Genomic DNA, 16070 nt, shown 5'->3' with positions numbered 1-16070 from the left:
CCCGAGAATACTGAGGGAGGCAAGGGAAGAAATTGCTGGGGCCTTGACAGAAATCTTTGCATTTTCATTGGCTACAGGTGAGGTCCCAGAGGACTGGAGAATAGCTAATGTTGCTCCTTTGTTTAAGAATGGTAGCAAGGATAAAAGAACAAAGAACAAAGAAAATTACAGCACAGGAATAGGCCCTTCGGCCCTCCAAGCCTGGATAATCCAGGAAATTATAGGCCGGTGAGCCGTACGTCAGTGGTAGGGAAATTATTAGAGAGGACACTCTGTCCATGGAAGAATACAACATCACAACCTTCATTCTTGAAGTGGACTGCTCTCATCTCTTTGCAATCACTTTGAAAATCTGTTACTGCATCATACATTGTTTGCGGATGCCCAATAATTCTCCTGTTCATCGACGGCCCAAGGGGTACAGCATCTCTGTCCAGCTGAGCAGAGCTTGGAGAAGGCTGTACCTTCCAATGCAGATGCTCCACTGCCAGCCCTGCCTCCATCATCTGCTCTTGTTCACTTGTCAAATGTGAGACTCCAGGTTATAACTCAACTATCTCTCTGATTGTTCCCACTGAAGTATGAGTACCTGAATCGGTATGTCGTGTGAATGTGTTCCATGATGGTAATCCGTGAGCAGGACTCAACTCTTCTGTTACATGTGTGAAGGCCCTGTGGGAGACAGAAGAAATGAGTTAGTCCTGGCAAGGTACGAATGATGACAGTTATCATGATGAAGATGATCATATTTCACCCGCTGTTGAAACCAAATGAAAATGATTGAGTGCTGCATGAAATGTGAGTGTGACCAGGTAGCTGAGAGCTGCCTGTCTGTCCATCTCCAACAGCCAGGGGCATTGCAAATCCACTTATTTCCACACCTCCTCCTCTGCGGTTGTGCACTGCATGATCTGCAAAGGGCCCCCGCTCGCTCTCTCTCTCTCCTCAGTGTTCTGCGCTCTCTTTTCCTACAAGGAGGAAAAGAAGAGATTTATGAGTGAGTGTTATAACATGTGCTTATCTGATGGATGAAGCACATTTGGTGAGGGTGACTATCAGGGAGAGGCGTGACTTTATATAAGAGTAAGAGTGAGTGGCAGTGGTAAATGGATAGATGGGGATGTGAGGAAATGCACAGAAAGACAAGTAATAGTGCATCTGCAAGGTAAGTGACAGTGAGGAGCGATATGATGGAGTGTACCTGAGAAGATAGACTGAGGGAATGGAATAGTACACGCAGCAGGATGGAGGTGAGTGTGCCACTGTGCTCACCAAGGGGGGAAGGGTCCAGAGAAACAGACAATTCTGGGATGAAGTGGAAGATGTGAGGTTACAAAGATAGGAACAAGGGAAGCTGCAAAGACATTTAAACATGGGTATGATTATTTTAAATTTAAGACAATGGATAGTCAAAAGCCATGGGAGGATCAGAGGCCAATGTACGTCAACAGGGACAGGGCTGATAGGTGTGAGATACTCGGTGTTTGTTAGGATCTGGGCTGTAGTTTTCCAATAAGCTGAAGTTTGTACAACGTGGAGGATGGGAACCTGGCTGGGGAAATATCTGGATAATTTAATCTGCAAGTGATAATGACATGGACCCTCTTTAAAACACATCTCTTTGATGAAGCTTTTTTTTTATTCATACATGGGATGTGGCAACGCTGGCCAGGCCAGCATTTATTGTCCATCCTTAATTGCCCTTGAGAAGGTGGTGGTGAGCTCCTTCTTGAACCGCTGCAGTCCATTTGGGGTAGGTACACTCACAGTGCTGTTCGGAAGGGAGTTCCAGAAATTTGACCCAGCCACAGTGAAGGAACGGCGATATAGTTCCAAGCCAGGATGGTGTGTGACTTGGAGGGGAACTTTCAGGTGGTGGTGTTCCCATGTATTTGCTGCCCTTGTCCTTCTAGTTGGTAGAGGTCGCGGGTTTAGAAGGTGCTGTCTAAGGAGCCTTGGTGCATTGCTGCAGTGCATCTTGTAGATGGTACACACTGCTGCCACTGTGCGTCGGTGGTGGAGGGAGTGAATGTTTGTAGATGGTGTGCCAATCAAGCGGGCTGCTTTGTCCTGGATGGTGTCGAGCTTCTTGAGTGTTGTTGGAGCTGCACCCATCCAGGTAAGTGGAGAGTATTCCATCACACTCCTGACTTGTAGATGGTGGACAGGCTTTGGGGAGTCAGGTGGTGAGTTACTCGTCTCAGGATTCCTAGCCTCTGACCTGCTCTTGTAGCCACGGTATTTATATGGCTACTCCAGTTCAGTTTCTGGTCAATGGTAACCCCTAGGATGTTGATAGTGGGGGATTCAGCAATGGTAATGCCGTTGAATGTTAAGGGGAGATGGTTAGATTCTCTCTTGTTGGAGATAGTCATTGCCTGGCACTTGTGTGGCGTGCATGTTACTTGCCATTTATCAGCCCAAGCCTGGATATTGTCCAGGTCTTGCTGCATTTCTACACAGACTGCTTCTGTATCTGATGAGTCACGAATGGTGCTGAACATTGTGCAATCATCTGCGAACATCCCCACTTCTGACCTTATGATTGAAGGAAGGTCATTGATGAAGCAGCTGAAGATGGTTGGGCCCAGGACACTACCCTGAGGAACTCCTGCAGTGATGTCCTGGAGCTCAGATGATTGACCTCTAACAACCACAACCATCTTCCTTTGCGCTAGGTATGACTCCAGCCAGTGGAGGGTTTTCCCCCTGATTCCCATTGACCTCAGTTTTGCGAGGGTTCCTTGATGCCAGACTCTGTTAAATGCTGCCTTGATGTCAAGGGCAGTAACTTTCACCTCACCTCTTGAGTTCAGCCCTTTTGTCCATGTTTGAACCAAGGCTGTAATGAGGTCCGGAGCTGAGTGGCCCTGGCGGAACCCAAACTGAGCATCACTGAGCAGGTTATTGCTGAGCAAGTGCTGCTTGATGGCACTGTTGATGACACCTTCCATCACTTTACTGATGATAGAGAGTAGGCTGATGTGGCGGTAATTGGCCGGGTTGGATTTGTGCTGCTTTTTGTTGACAGGACATACCTGGGCAATTTTCCACATTGTAGGGTAGATGCTAGTGTTGTAGCTGTACTGGAACAACTTGGCTAGGGGCGCAGCAAGTTCTGGAGCACAGGTCTTCAGTACTATTGCCGGGATATTGTCAGGGCCCATAGCCTTTCCAGTATCCAGTGCCTTCAGTCGTTTCTTGATATCACGCGGAGTGAATCGAATTGGCTGAAGTCTGGCATCTGTGATGCTGGGGACTTCAAGAGGAGGCCGAGATGGATCATCAACTATGCACTGCTGGCTGAAGATTGTTGCAAACGCTTCAGCCTTATCTTTCGCACTGATGTGCTGGGCTCCCCCATCATTGATGATGGGGATATTTGTCGAGCCACCTCCTCCAATTAGTTGTTTAATTGTCCACCACCATTCATGGCTGGATGTTGCAGGACTGCAGAGCTTAGATCTGATCCGTTGGTTATTAGATCACTTAGCTCTGTCTATCGCATGTTGCTTAGACAGTTTGGCACGCAGATAGTCCTATGTTGTAGCTTCACCAGGTTGACACCTAATTCTTTTGAGGTATGCCTGGTGCTGCTCCTGGCATTCCTTCCTGCACTGTTCATTGAACCAGGGTTGTTCTCCTGGCTTGATGGCAATGGTAGAGTGGGGGATATGAAGGGCCATGAAGTTACAGATTGTGGTTGAGTACAATACTGCTGCTGCTGATGCCCACAGCGCCTCATGGATGCCCTGTTTTGCATTGCTAGATCTGTTCGAAATCTATCCAACAACACGATGGACGGTATCCTCAATGTGAAGGCGGGACTTCTTCTCCACAAGGACTGTGCGGTGGTCACTCCGACCAATATAGTCATGGACAGAAGCATCTGCAGCAGGCAGATTGGCGAGGACGAGATCAAGTATGTTTTTCCCTCGTGTTGGTTCTCCCACCACCTGCCGCAGACCCAGTCTAGCAGCTATGTCCTTTAGGACTCGGCCAGCTCGGTCACTAGTGGTGCTACCAAGCCACTCTTGGTGATGGACATTGAAGTTCCCCACCCAGAGTACATTTTGTGCACTTGCCACCCTCAGTGCTTCCTCCAAGTGGTGTTCAACATGGTGGAGTACTGACTCATCAGCTGAGGGAGGGCAGTAGGCGGTAATCAGTAGGAGGTTACCTTGCCCATGTTTGACCTGATGCCATGAGACTTCATGGGATCCGGAGTCGATGTTGAGGACTCCCAGGGCAACTTCGTCCCTACTGTATACCACTGTGCCACCACCTCTGCTGGGTCTGTCCTGCCGGTGGGACAGGACATACCCAGGGATAGTGATAGATATGGTCACCACTTCTCATCCCTCATTCCTTTGTTCAACACCATCTTCTTTATGTCTGTGTGAGGCAGCTTGGGTCATTGTTCTATGTTATCAGTGGTGTAGAAATGCAAGTTGTTGTTCCCACATAAGGTGTGCACAGCTATCACCATATACAATATCTCGGTCCTTTAAGATTACTTATTGTAACAAAAAATGAGGGTTGCAAGAAGGTTATAATTTTTAAGACCTAAGCTCCTTGATTTGCAAAGCACAGATAGTAAGTTTGTAACACCTTATGTGTCAAATCCATATAGCAAATACACTAAAAAATGTCTAACAATTACAGGCATTTAATATTGAATTGAAAGGCATCTGTCCATAGAAAATGTCAATACCGTAGATCAATAATACACCTCTAACAGAGGCATATTCAATTCTATTTTCTATGGAATGCCTTTAAGGCAGCGTATGCTCTTGATAATTCTGTTCCATTTCATGAATAGCAAATCAGTTTTCACATGATTGCCTCCACTTGTTTGTTAAATGAACTGTAAATAGCATCGATAATGATGCAATTGTCATCTCACTGGAGATTTCCTTCCTGTATGAAAACAAGGTTCCTCTGCATGTTTCATGTAATCAGACAGAGTTATTGTCTCCGGCACCAACAGAAACCATTACATCTCACAGAAAATGCGTGAGCCAACAATATTCCATCAGATAGAAGACATTTACTATCCTATTCTTGCAGTTGTTGGAGTTCTTGGTAAGCCAATTTATCATTTAATGTAAGTAAATAACTTTTGAAACATAAATTTAACCATGTTAAATTTGTGTTTGTTTTCATTTTTTTTATTTCTGTTTAAAACCTTATTTTGATGATTATAAATTTCAGTTACTAGGAAAAATACAAGACTTTTTTCAAAAAGTGTTTTGTGCAATTTGATTGATTCATCAACAAACCATAAAAGGTAAGTGCTTACATCGGGAAATGTCATTTTCAATGTTTACATTGGCAGATTAAATGCTAAATGTTGGCATGAAGTGTGTCGAGAAATGATGGGTTTGTCTGCTGTAAGAGGCATCGAACCTAAGACTTTTAACTACATGTATTCCCCTCGCCCCTTACAAGGGGCATATTTTGAACAGGTTCACTGGCTGTATCCTATAAATAACTGAATGACCAGGGCTGTGGTCTTCAGTTGTTGGGTCCTGCCAATTTTTTTTTATAAACAGTTTTCGTCAGCCATCAGCATTCCTTCTATCTTCCTGCTTGCCTCACACATACTCAGCTCTGTTACTACAGTAAAATCTGAATTAAGTCTGAAGTTCACCTTCTTCAGTGAACACTGAGTTCATGTTTGCTCTAACCCTGACACTTGCTGTCTGCTATTTGTTTGGATTCACTCTGTCATTTATTAACTAATTTCCAAAAGAATAATTGATGTTTGATATAGATTTCCAGAAAAATTGTTACCACAGTTATAAATGATTCAGTTGCTTTGATACTGTGGAGCATTTGTCGCCATTATCAGATTGCTGTTTGTCAGAGCTTGCTGTGAGCAAATTTGGCGGCTGCTTTACCTACATTGTAACATTAACTATACCTCAAAAGAAAATGCACTTTATTGGCTTTAAAACACATTGGGATGCCCTAAGGTTGTGAATAGTGCTATATGAATGCAAGTTTCTGATTTAAATTCCACACAATTCTTCTCAAACTAACACTGTTTTTTCGGATCCCGATCCATAAGTCCCATGCTCTCATCAATCACTTGCTCCCTGGTGTCACGAGCTGTATTTTATTCCCTCTCAGATTATTATGTACCACTGCCTTGCTCTCTGGGATGCCTATCTGTAATTAGACTTGTAAATGGATAGTTATGTGTCACCTAGTTGCAATTTTTGGGAAGGTGACCAAACGGGCACTTAAGGGAGTCTCAGCTTTTTGCTGTATCTATTCGTAACTTCTTTAATGGAATAGAGAGCCACATATCTAAATTTGCTAATGTCACTGAGTTAGATGGGAGCAGGAAGTTGCAAAGGAATATTAATTAAGTGAGAGAGCAAAACTGCGGCAGATGGAGTTTGTTATGACCGACTGCTCAAGACAAAGCCCCCAATTAAAATACATGATTCTGATTGTGGTGGGAGAAATGCACTGTTGATTCAGTCCTGTCCCTCTACAGATCGCCTAACATATCATTTTAAATTTTCAAGAATAATTAAAACCACAACCAAATTGACCATTTATTAACCCCGGAATGAGGCAAACCAAACCAGTTGTCTTTGGAACAAAAAATTAACTGTTTAATTAGAAATAAAACTAAATTCTTAAACACTACTAAGATATAAATTACATTTAAAATAGAAAAGTTAGTGTCCTTGCAGATTTACATTCCTGCCAGAATGGACTCATCCAATGTGTAACAGTCCATGGTTGCTTGAAGTCCTCACAGCGTCCGATGGGAAAAAAATGATTCTTCAACAGTAGGATAGTCAGTAGTCTAATTCAGCAGTCGAATTGATGCTTTTCCTTTCTGACGATGAATTTCAGCAGTTACAGTTCAGTAGGTAATGGAATTTGGTTATTTTCTTTTAAGAAATTAATCTGGCTTGACGTCCCAATGCTGAGAGTATAATAACTAAGGTTGAAATAAAGAGAGAGAGAGCTTTCTTTCTTTCAATACATTATGGTCTAGCTGTCTGTGTCTCAAAAGCCAATTTTTCAGCTATTTCAAATGTCAATCAGCAACATTATATCTCGTGTCCTTTGTCCTGAGTGGCTGTATCCTAGGGCAGCAAGAATGCATTCTTTGACTGAATCCCTGGAGCTTGTTGCCTTAAAGCAGTACTGATCATATTACAGCCTTAAAGGCACACCGAATACTTCCTGTAACAGAAAAAAAAACTACAGGACCACGACAACTCCGCCCCTGGTGGACTGAAATGCCATTCCTGAAATGCGTTTCATTACAATGTGTAAAAAATACAATTTGAAAAAAAGGACGAACACATTTTTCCTCCGCATTTACAGCCTTACAATCTTCTAAAATGGCAGGATTACAGCAACAAATTCCATTAGAACATTTTCAGCTTCAACATTTTCAAAAGCTTGTCCAAATTAACCCATTTCAAATTTCCAAGCATCGTCTTCCAGTTATTTTGTGTTTTCCTTCCAAGTGTCCCTATTGTCCATCACCTCAGCCAGGTGAACTGCACAGCTAGGAGCACTGACTGTGTTTACTATTCTTTGAGAAGTTTCTCCAGTACCCCTGAACCAATGTGGCATCACTTGACACTGGAAAACACTTTCTGGTGTAACAGAAGCTGATTTTTTCTTACCCTGGGGTGTCAAAGGAATTTGACAGTATCCCTCCAACCCATCTCTTTCTTGAAGACATATGGTGTTGCTCACTCTGTCCATACAGTCCATTAAATATAAATATGGGTAGGAGTCTGCGTTCTTTGCCACAGTGACTTTTCTGGAGTCTATGCAAGCTTCAGCCAACCCACCAGGTTTAAACATAAAGACCATCTGCAAATTCCAGCTATTCTGACTAGGTTCAACTAAGCTGCCCTTCAGCATGCATTGTACCTCTTGGGCCAGTTTGTCTGGACTTAAGCAACAAGGATGTTGTTTTAAAGGAATGGTTCCCCCTGTACCCACATCATGTGTGGCTAAGGTTATACATCCCAGCTTATTCTGACAAACTTTTTCAAACATTGTGAAAGCCCTGGTTAGGACTTCATGCTGCTTTGCCTCTAAGTGTAAAACCTATTGTTTAATTTTCCTAGCCATTCTGTATTCGCTAATAGGTTCAATCCGAGAATCTCCTCGGCCTGCTTCTGCCTCATCCTCGCTGTCCTTTTCATTCTCAACAGTCCCGAATACCTGACATACCTGTACTGGCTTATCGCCCTCCCTGTGCTAATATTTTCTGAGCGTATAAATATGACACAACCGGTTCTTCTTCCTGCGATCAGGGGTGTCAATCAAGTAATCTACTTTACCACCCTTTTCATCATTTTATATGGGCCACTGAAATGTGCTTTCAATGGTTTTCCCTGTAACAGTAACAACACTAATACTTCATCCCCTGGTTTTGTGACAGGTTGAGGTTTCCCCAACATTTGACAGATGTGGCATGTCTGCAAAATTGTCTCACATCCTTTGTAAGAAGTTTGTAATAATGGTTGCTTATGTGTGATTTGTTTTTTTAAAATTCCCCTGTGTCCTGCAAAAGGAATGTCGTGTGCACACCTTAATAATCCTTGTCAATATTTAGGTGGTACCATTATCTGTTCAACAACCGTCCAGTCTTCATCGGCAGGTTTATGGGGGGGTCTCCATTTCCTCCTCAGAACCCCATTTGTCATATAATAGCCTTCTGGAACTCCTTTCACCTTAGTTTCTGACAGAGCCGTCAATGCTACTCGGTATATCTCTGGATCAGCTTGCTGTGCTGCAATGATAGACGATCTGTTAAACAATTCATTTGGTTATCTTAATCCCCAAATAAGGTTTCAGATGCTTGGCTATGTATTTGTGGTACCCCTTTTACCTCCGACAATGGATCCTGTTTAGCATTGCTCGGGTGACTACACACGCAGGAAATATTCCTGGATCCTGTTCCTGCAATTGCTCCCTTTCCTTAATTTCACTTAGGAGAAACTGATACTTTTGATCTAGGCAAAACATTTCCTGGGAGTGGATCAATTCCCTTTACTGGTAAATTGTGGACAACACCTACAGTAACTATCCCAGATATTATATCACTCTCTAGCTATACTTTATATAAAGGTAGGGTATATTCATCCCACCAATTCTATTAACTGAAATGTTAGCGTTCAAGTCACTCTCTTGTCGAAACCTCAAATCTTTCCCCAGCAAGAGTGTTTTGGTTGCTCCTGTATCCCTGAGTTGATAGCTTTTTCTGCCTCACTGACAGGATATGGAGTTACTTTCCTCTTTGAAAAAATTCTTCATAACTCTCGGGTATTTTATTCTTAACCTCTACACTCCTTTTAGTTTTAGTATCTGCTTTCACATTCATAGCTGTCGTTAAAGCTGTAGCCTGGTCTGCTATAATCTCAGTCAATGTCTTTTCCTCTGCTCAAACTTTGTGTACTCCAACAAGTCCTGTGGGTTTACCTCACAATTTCCAGCACTCTGAACGAAGATGACCCGTTTTGTTGCAATAATAACACTTTGTCTTGCGAACCTCACATCTACCCTCAGCACCTTACTTTCTGACATGAGGAGGTGATCCTAGGTACTTCCCAGCTGTTCCTTCTTGTCCCTGGCTACTTGCCTTCCTTTCACTCTCCCATTTTCTATCCTTCGTGGGTTTTTGGGGGTTACAGACAAAATAGGTTGGCTTATTCACAAGCTCAAAATCATCAGCAATTTCTGCTGCTTGCCGAGCTTTCAAAACTTTCAGATTATCTAATGGAGTTTGTAAACTATTCTAAGAAAATCAGTTCTCAAAGGTTGTCATATGTGGTTTCTATCTTTAATGTCCGCATCCAAAGGTCAAAAGTAATTTGCTTCACACGCTCAAATTCTGAATATGTCTGCCCAGACAATCTCCATAAGTTCCGACGGTAAGCTTCAGGGACTAACTCACATGCAGGGAGATTAGCCTTTTTTGCCATCTCATAATCTGCAGTAGCCTCTTCAGGAAGCATGGCATAAGCTTCATGAGCTCTGCCTGCCAATCTGCCCTGCATAAACAGTGTCCAGCTTTCTTTCGGCCATTTCTTTGGTCTGGCCATTTCTTCAAAAGATATAAAAATTGCCTCTGCATCCCTGTCCCTGAATTTAGGAAGAGTCTGTATAAATTTAAACAACTTTTCGCTTGCTCCTGTGCTAAATTCAGATTCTTCCTGACCTGAAATTTCTTTGGATTTAAGACTACTCTTTTGTCTTATTTCCTTCTCTTTTAGCTTAAATTCCCTCTCTTCTCTTTCACTTTCTCTCCAAAATGCTTTCTCTTCTCTGTCTTCCAGTCCAAGTTTTCTTAATTCTTTTTCAGCATCAGGTTTTTTCGTTTCTAATTGAATCCTAGCCAATACCACTGCATCACACTCGGATCTACTACTTTCTTGTGCCCAGTATTGCCCTTCATCATCATCAAGATCATCATAATCATCTCCTTTTGCTACTAATTCCAGATGCTCAGCTATTCTGTCAATAATCTCAGATTTTCTTTAGGCACCTAATTTTAATTCCATCCCCAAGTTCACTGTTAATTATTTTAATTTGTTCGTAATTAAAGTTATCAAGTCACTGAGGGAAACATTCTGCTTTCCCAAAAACTCTGCCTCAAGCCCTAATGCCATTACAATGGTATAGACTGTACATTATTATACACGAGACCTGGTTCTTTTATTTCTTTGGAATTGGTGTTAAATTTAGATCCCAACATTTGAGTTTCCAACTGCTATGATCCCAGACCCGGGAGCAATTAAATATGATGCCAAACGCAAAAACCCAATTTAAATATGTTATCCCAGATACGAGTAATTAATATTATCCCAAATGCGAGCCCTTCAAATTTGCATGATACTGATCCTAGACATGAGCTGCTGAATAAAAATATGATTCAACCAGGAACGAGGCCCCAATTAATATGATTAAATCTCGAGCGAGCCCCAATTAATATGTTTTGACTGACTGCTCAAGACAAAGCCCCCAATCAAAATATCTGATTCTGATTGTGGTTGGAGGAACGTGCTGTTGATTCAGTCCCGTCCCTCCACAGATCGCCTAACACCAAATTGTCAACATTCCAAATTAAAGAAAAACAGCCAAATTGACCATTTATTAATGCCCCAATGAGGCAAACCAAATCAGGTGACTTTAGATCAAAAAATTAACTGTTTAATTAGCAAAAAACTAAATTCCTAAACACAAGTAAAATATAAATAACATTTAAAATAGAAAAGGTAGTGTCCTTGCAGATTTACACCCCTGCCAAAGTGGAATCTTCCAATGTGTAACTGTCCAAGGTTGCTTGAAGTCCTCACAGCATCCAATGGGGGAACAACAATGGTTCTTCAACATTCGGATAGTCAGTAGTCTAATTCAGCAGTTGAATCGATGCTCTTCTTTTCCAGCAATGAATTTCAGCAATTACATTTCAATATTTAAAGGAATTTGGTTATTTTCTTTTTAGAAATTAATCTGGCTTGACATCAGAATGCTGAGAGTATAATAAATAGGATTTAAATAAACAGAGAGAGAGCTCTCTTTCTTTCAGTACATGCTGGTCCAGTTGTCTGTCTGTGTCTCAAAAGCCTGTTTTTCAGCTAGTTTCAAATGTCAATCGGCAAACATCCCGTGTCCTTGGTCCTGAGTGGCTGTATCCTAAGGCAATGAGAAAGCATTCTTTGACTCAACCCCTGGAGCTTGTTGCCTTAAAGCAGTACTGATCCTGTTACAGTATTAAAGGCACATTGCATACTTCCCAGATAAAGACAAAAAAACTACAGGATCGTAACAAGTTTAATGTGGGAAAATGATGGATCTAAGAAAGATTGATCAAAATATTTCTATATGGGGAACAGTTAGGAACTGTGGATGAGAAGAGAGGTTTGCGGTCCAAATACAGAAAACACTAAAAGGTTGATGACACACATGAAAAAGGAATCATGATAATGTCTAATGGAATGTTAAACTTTATCACAAGGTTGTCTGGGATACAAAGGGATGGAAGTTAAGTTACAGCTGTCCAGAGTTCTGGTTAGACCCCATTTGGAGTAACTGCATTCAGTTCTGGGCTCCTCACCTCAGGAAAGATATATTGGCCTTGAATGGGGCGCAGCACATTGATACAAGTGCTGAAAGGTGTAAATTGCACAGTTTGCATAGACTTGGCTTGTATTCCCTTGAATATGGAAGATTAAAGGGTCAATGAACTAAAACTTTTAAGACGACAAAAAGCATTTGACACGGTAGATAAACAGAGACGATTTCCTCTGGTAGTGGAGTCCAGAGGAAGGGGATACAGCATTATAATTAGAGATAAACTGTTCATGTGTGATGTCAGGAAGCACTTCCGAACACAAAGGGTAGTGGAAATCAAAACATCTCTCCCCAAGAAGCTGTTGAGGTTAGGTCCATCCGAATGTGCCAAAAACTAGATTGACAGACAGTTAGACATGGGTATCCAAGGTTACAGAACAAAGGCAGATACATGACGTTAAGATACAGATCAGGTGTGATCTATTTGAAAAGCAGAACAGGTTCGATGGGTTGAATGGTCAACTTCTCTTCTGGAGTCCCGATGTTCCAATGGAATCGCCATGTTCTCTGAGTTGTCTATCGATAATTCCCTTGTTTTCTTGATTTATTCCAGTTAACTCAGTGACCATCCTGATACTGTCACGAGGAAAGTGCGGACTCTCCAAATGTATCACCCACTACCTGGTGGCCATGGCAGTGGCAGATCTACTGGTCGTTTTCACTGATGTGATACTGTTTGGTGTTATACATTTTCATTTCCCAGGTACCTACCTGGACACCACTCCTGCACGTTCTCTTATACATGTCCTGCTTTATGCAGCCACAGACATTTCTGTCTGGTTCACTGTCACGTTCACTGTTGATCGATGTGTTGCAATTTGTTGCCCGAATCTGAAAACAAAATATTGCACAGAGAAAACTGTGAGTGTGGTTATAAGGACAGTGAGTGTGCTGTTCTGCTTGAAAAATATTCCTTGGTACTTTGTATTTGAACCTGAATATATAACTGACAATGTACCCTGGGGGGATATTGTATCACTGAGCTATTACAATGAAGCTGCCTGGGTAGCATTTCACAGCCTCAGTATTATTTTAACACCTTTCCTTCCATTCATTCTGATTTTACTGTTCAATGCTCTGACTGTCAGACACATCTTCGTGGCCAGCAGAGTTCGCAGGAAACTACTGGATCAAAACAAGAGTGAGAATCACACTGACCCAGAGATGGAGAACCGAAGGAAATCCATCATTTTACTCTTCACTATATCTGGCAGTTTTATACTGTTATGGATGACAAATGTTACATTTTTCCTTTATTGGCGAATTTCAAGCATTGGTTATTACACAGGTCCCCATGATCCTGTATATATCACTGAACAATCTGGCTACATGCTGCAGCTTTTGAGCACCTGCACCAACACCTGTATTTATGCAGTGACCCAGACTAAATTCAGAGAGCAGCTGAAGAATGCAGTCAAATATCCATTCACTGCAATTGTTAAATTAGTTCAATGATTAAAGCAGATCACCTAAAAGCAGAGCTACCTTTCTATCACTGATTCTGGTTACAGTTCTTCTTCACCTATTGACTCTCCACACACCTCTGCAACAGATCACTGCATTATGCCTTTGTTTCCCAGAACATCACTGAACTCATCTCCTCTGAAGTTCTTCCCCCATGGCCTCCAAGCTCATGGCCCCAATGCTGCACATCCTGCTTTCCTTCCCAAGGGCCACAAAGAGGACTGCACTGGTCAGCCAATCGGTTGATACTGTCCTTGTCACATGGAATTTATCTCTTCCTATCTTGCCAACATTTTATTGTCCAATTTCCTCCAAATTACATCCACGACTCATCTGACCCTTTCCATCAAATTAACATCTTTCAATTTTATCAGCTTTGCATCAAACTTCCACCCTTCCCCACACTTTACCAATGTCCATCGTTAACTCTCCTCTTCCATTTCTCAACTTCTCTCCCTTCATTTCTGCCAATCAACTTTAAACTCAGCGACTCCCTCAGCTACCTTGATTACCACACTTCTGTGACACTTCCTGTAAAGAAGGTACTCTGTGTCCATCAGCGTGGTTCTGATGCATCCACCATCCATCTTCCACACTAGTGCTTCCGATATGCCTTCCTATTTCTTCAATTGAGGATTCTACTTCACCAAAATTTGTAGGGCTCTTTACCATGTTCACCCTATTTTACACACTTCTGTCCTCACCCCTCCAGAACCATGATAGGTTTCTCCTTATCCTCACCATCCACCCCACCAGTCTCCACATTTAATGGATCATTCTCTGCCATTTCTACCACCTCAAGTGTGCTGCCACCACCGAATACATCTTCCCCTCTACTCCCCATTCAGCATTCGGAAGGGACAAAACAAATAGTAAGAGTTACAAAAAGGGAGTAGGAAAAGAAACTTGCAAAGGATATCAAAATCAACACAAAAAACGTTTTGTAAATATAGTTGGAGCATAAAGCCATTAAGAACAATGTAGGACCCTTAAAAACTGATGGAGATGAAATTATAATGGAAATAAGGAAATGGCGGGCATGTTAAATATTTACTTTGCATTATTATTTACAGTAGAGGAAGAGAATGGCATGCTGGATATCTCAAATAAACTAATATTGAATCAGCTATGGAGACTCTCCAAAATTAATGTAAACATATTAACAGTAAATAAAGAAAATAATGGTACTAAAGAGTGAGGAATCCCCAGGACCAGATGGTTTTCATGCCAGGGATTTGAAGAAAATAGATGAAAACATTGCTGATGCCCCAACTATAAACTTCCAAAACTCAATCACATAATGCTGGAAATAAGTCAGGCAGTATCTGTAGAAAGAGAAACAAACTTAATGGACTGGGTTTTATAAGTTCGCAATTCAAAAATGGCATGCTACCTGTGCAGGGGCGGTCTGTCCCTCCAATCAGGTGGAGGGGGCAGGCTGTCCATCACCAGCAATGGTGTCAGCTGCCTGTGCACAATATCTGATGCCATTTTTAAAGAGCTGTTAGCCTCACTGGCATATTAATAAAATTAAATAAATTTGTTTCTTTGCCCATCTCCCACCTCAAAATAACAATGAAATTAATCATTTGCCCTGTTCCCCCCTCAAAACACTTAACTTTACCCTCTGACCTGCTCCCCCCCAAACTGAATAAACTTTAAACTACAACCCTTCCCACATCTCCTCCACCCATGATGTTAATGTGACCGCTTCCCCCCATTCCACATCGATAAACCTACCCCCTCGCCCTTTAACACCAGTGTTGCACCTTGTTTCCCCAGACACAGGTCCAAAGTTATGTGAGAGCCGGCCGGAAGGCCTAGGATTGCAGCAGGCTATCAAGAGGAGGCATGTGTGTATTCAAATTACTTAGTTTAATTGAATTGACTATTCAAATTAGGGTCCCATTGTCCCGAGGCGCCACGGCCGCCAAGATGCCTCGTCACCGTTGGGAGGATTGGGCTGTGCCCTGCTGACGTCGAGATCCATAGAGGGCCTCATCCGGGGCCATCTTCAGGCCCCCCATCAGGGATCCTACCTCGAGGACTCCTTAAAATCCAGCCCAATGCTTCAGGTTGTCGACCTTTCGCAAGAAGAATACAAGAAAGAGGAGTCGGAGTAGACAGTGCAACTTGAGCCTCCTCCACCATTCAATATGATCATGGTTGAGTTTCTGCCTCAACTCCGTTTTCCCACCTGCTCCCAATATCCTTCATTCCCTGAGAAACCAAAAATCCTTCTATCTCAGCCTTATATATCTTCAACATGTGAGCATCCACAACCCTCTGGGACAGAGAATTCCAAAAATTCTGAAACATTTGAATGAAGATATTTCTACTCATCTCTGTCCTGAATGATCAGCCCCTTATCCTGAGAGTGTGCCTCCTTGTTTTAGATTGTGCAGCCACGGGAAACAACCTCTCAGTGTCTGCCCTGTCAAGACCCTTCAGAGTTTGGAATGTTTCAATGAGATCAT

The 16070-nt window shown here is 42.3% G+C and overlaps 1 protein-coding gene across 1 annotated transcript; it reads left to right on the top strand.

Moving 5' to 3' along the window:
- The first annotated feature begins 12485 nt into the window (after positions 1–12485).
- LOC137373384 (probable G-protein coupled receptor 139) lies at positions 12486–13584 on the top strand. The gene is made up of 2 exons (XM_068038200.1): positions 12486–12489; positions 12683–13584. Exons 1-2 carry the CDS (start codon positions 12486–12488, stop codon positions 13582–13584), a joined length of 906 nt encoding a protein of 301 aa, XP_067894301.1.
- The last annotated feature ends 2486 nt before the right edge of the window (positions 13585–16070 follow it).

The sequence above is a fragment of the Heterodontus francisci genome, chromosome 9 (genome assembly GCF_036365525.1).
Source record: "Heterodontus francisci isolate sHetFra1 chromosome 9, sHetFra1.hap1, whole genome shotgun sequence".
NCBI lineage: Eukaryota > Metazoa > Chordata > Chondrichthyes > Heterodontiformes > Heterodontidae > Heterodontus > Heterodontus francisci.
This window is presented reverse-complemented; position numbering and strand designations above follow the sequence as displayed.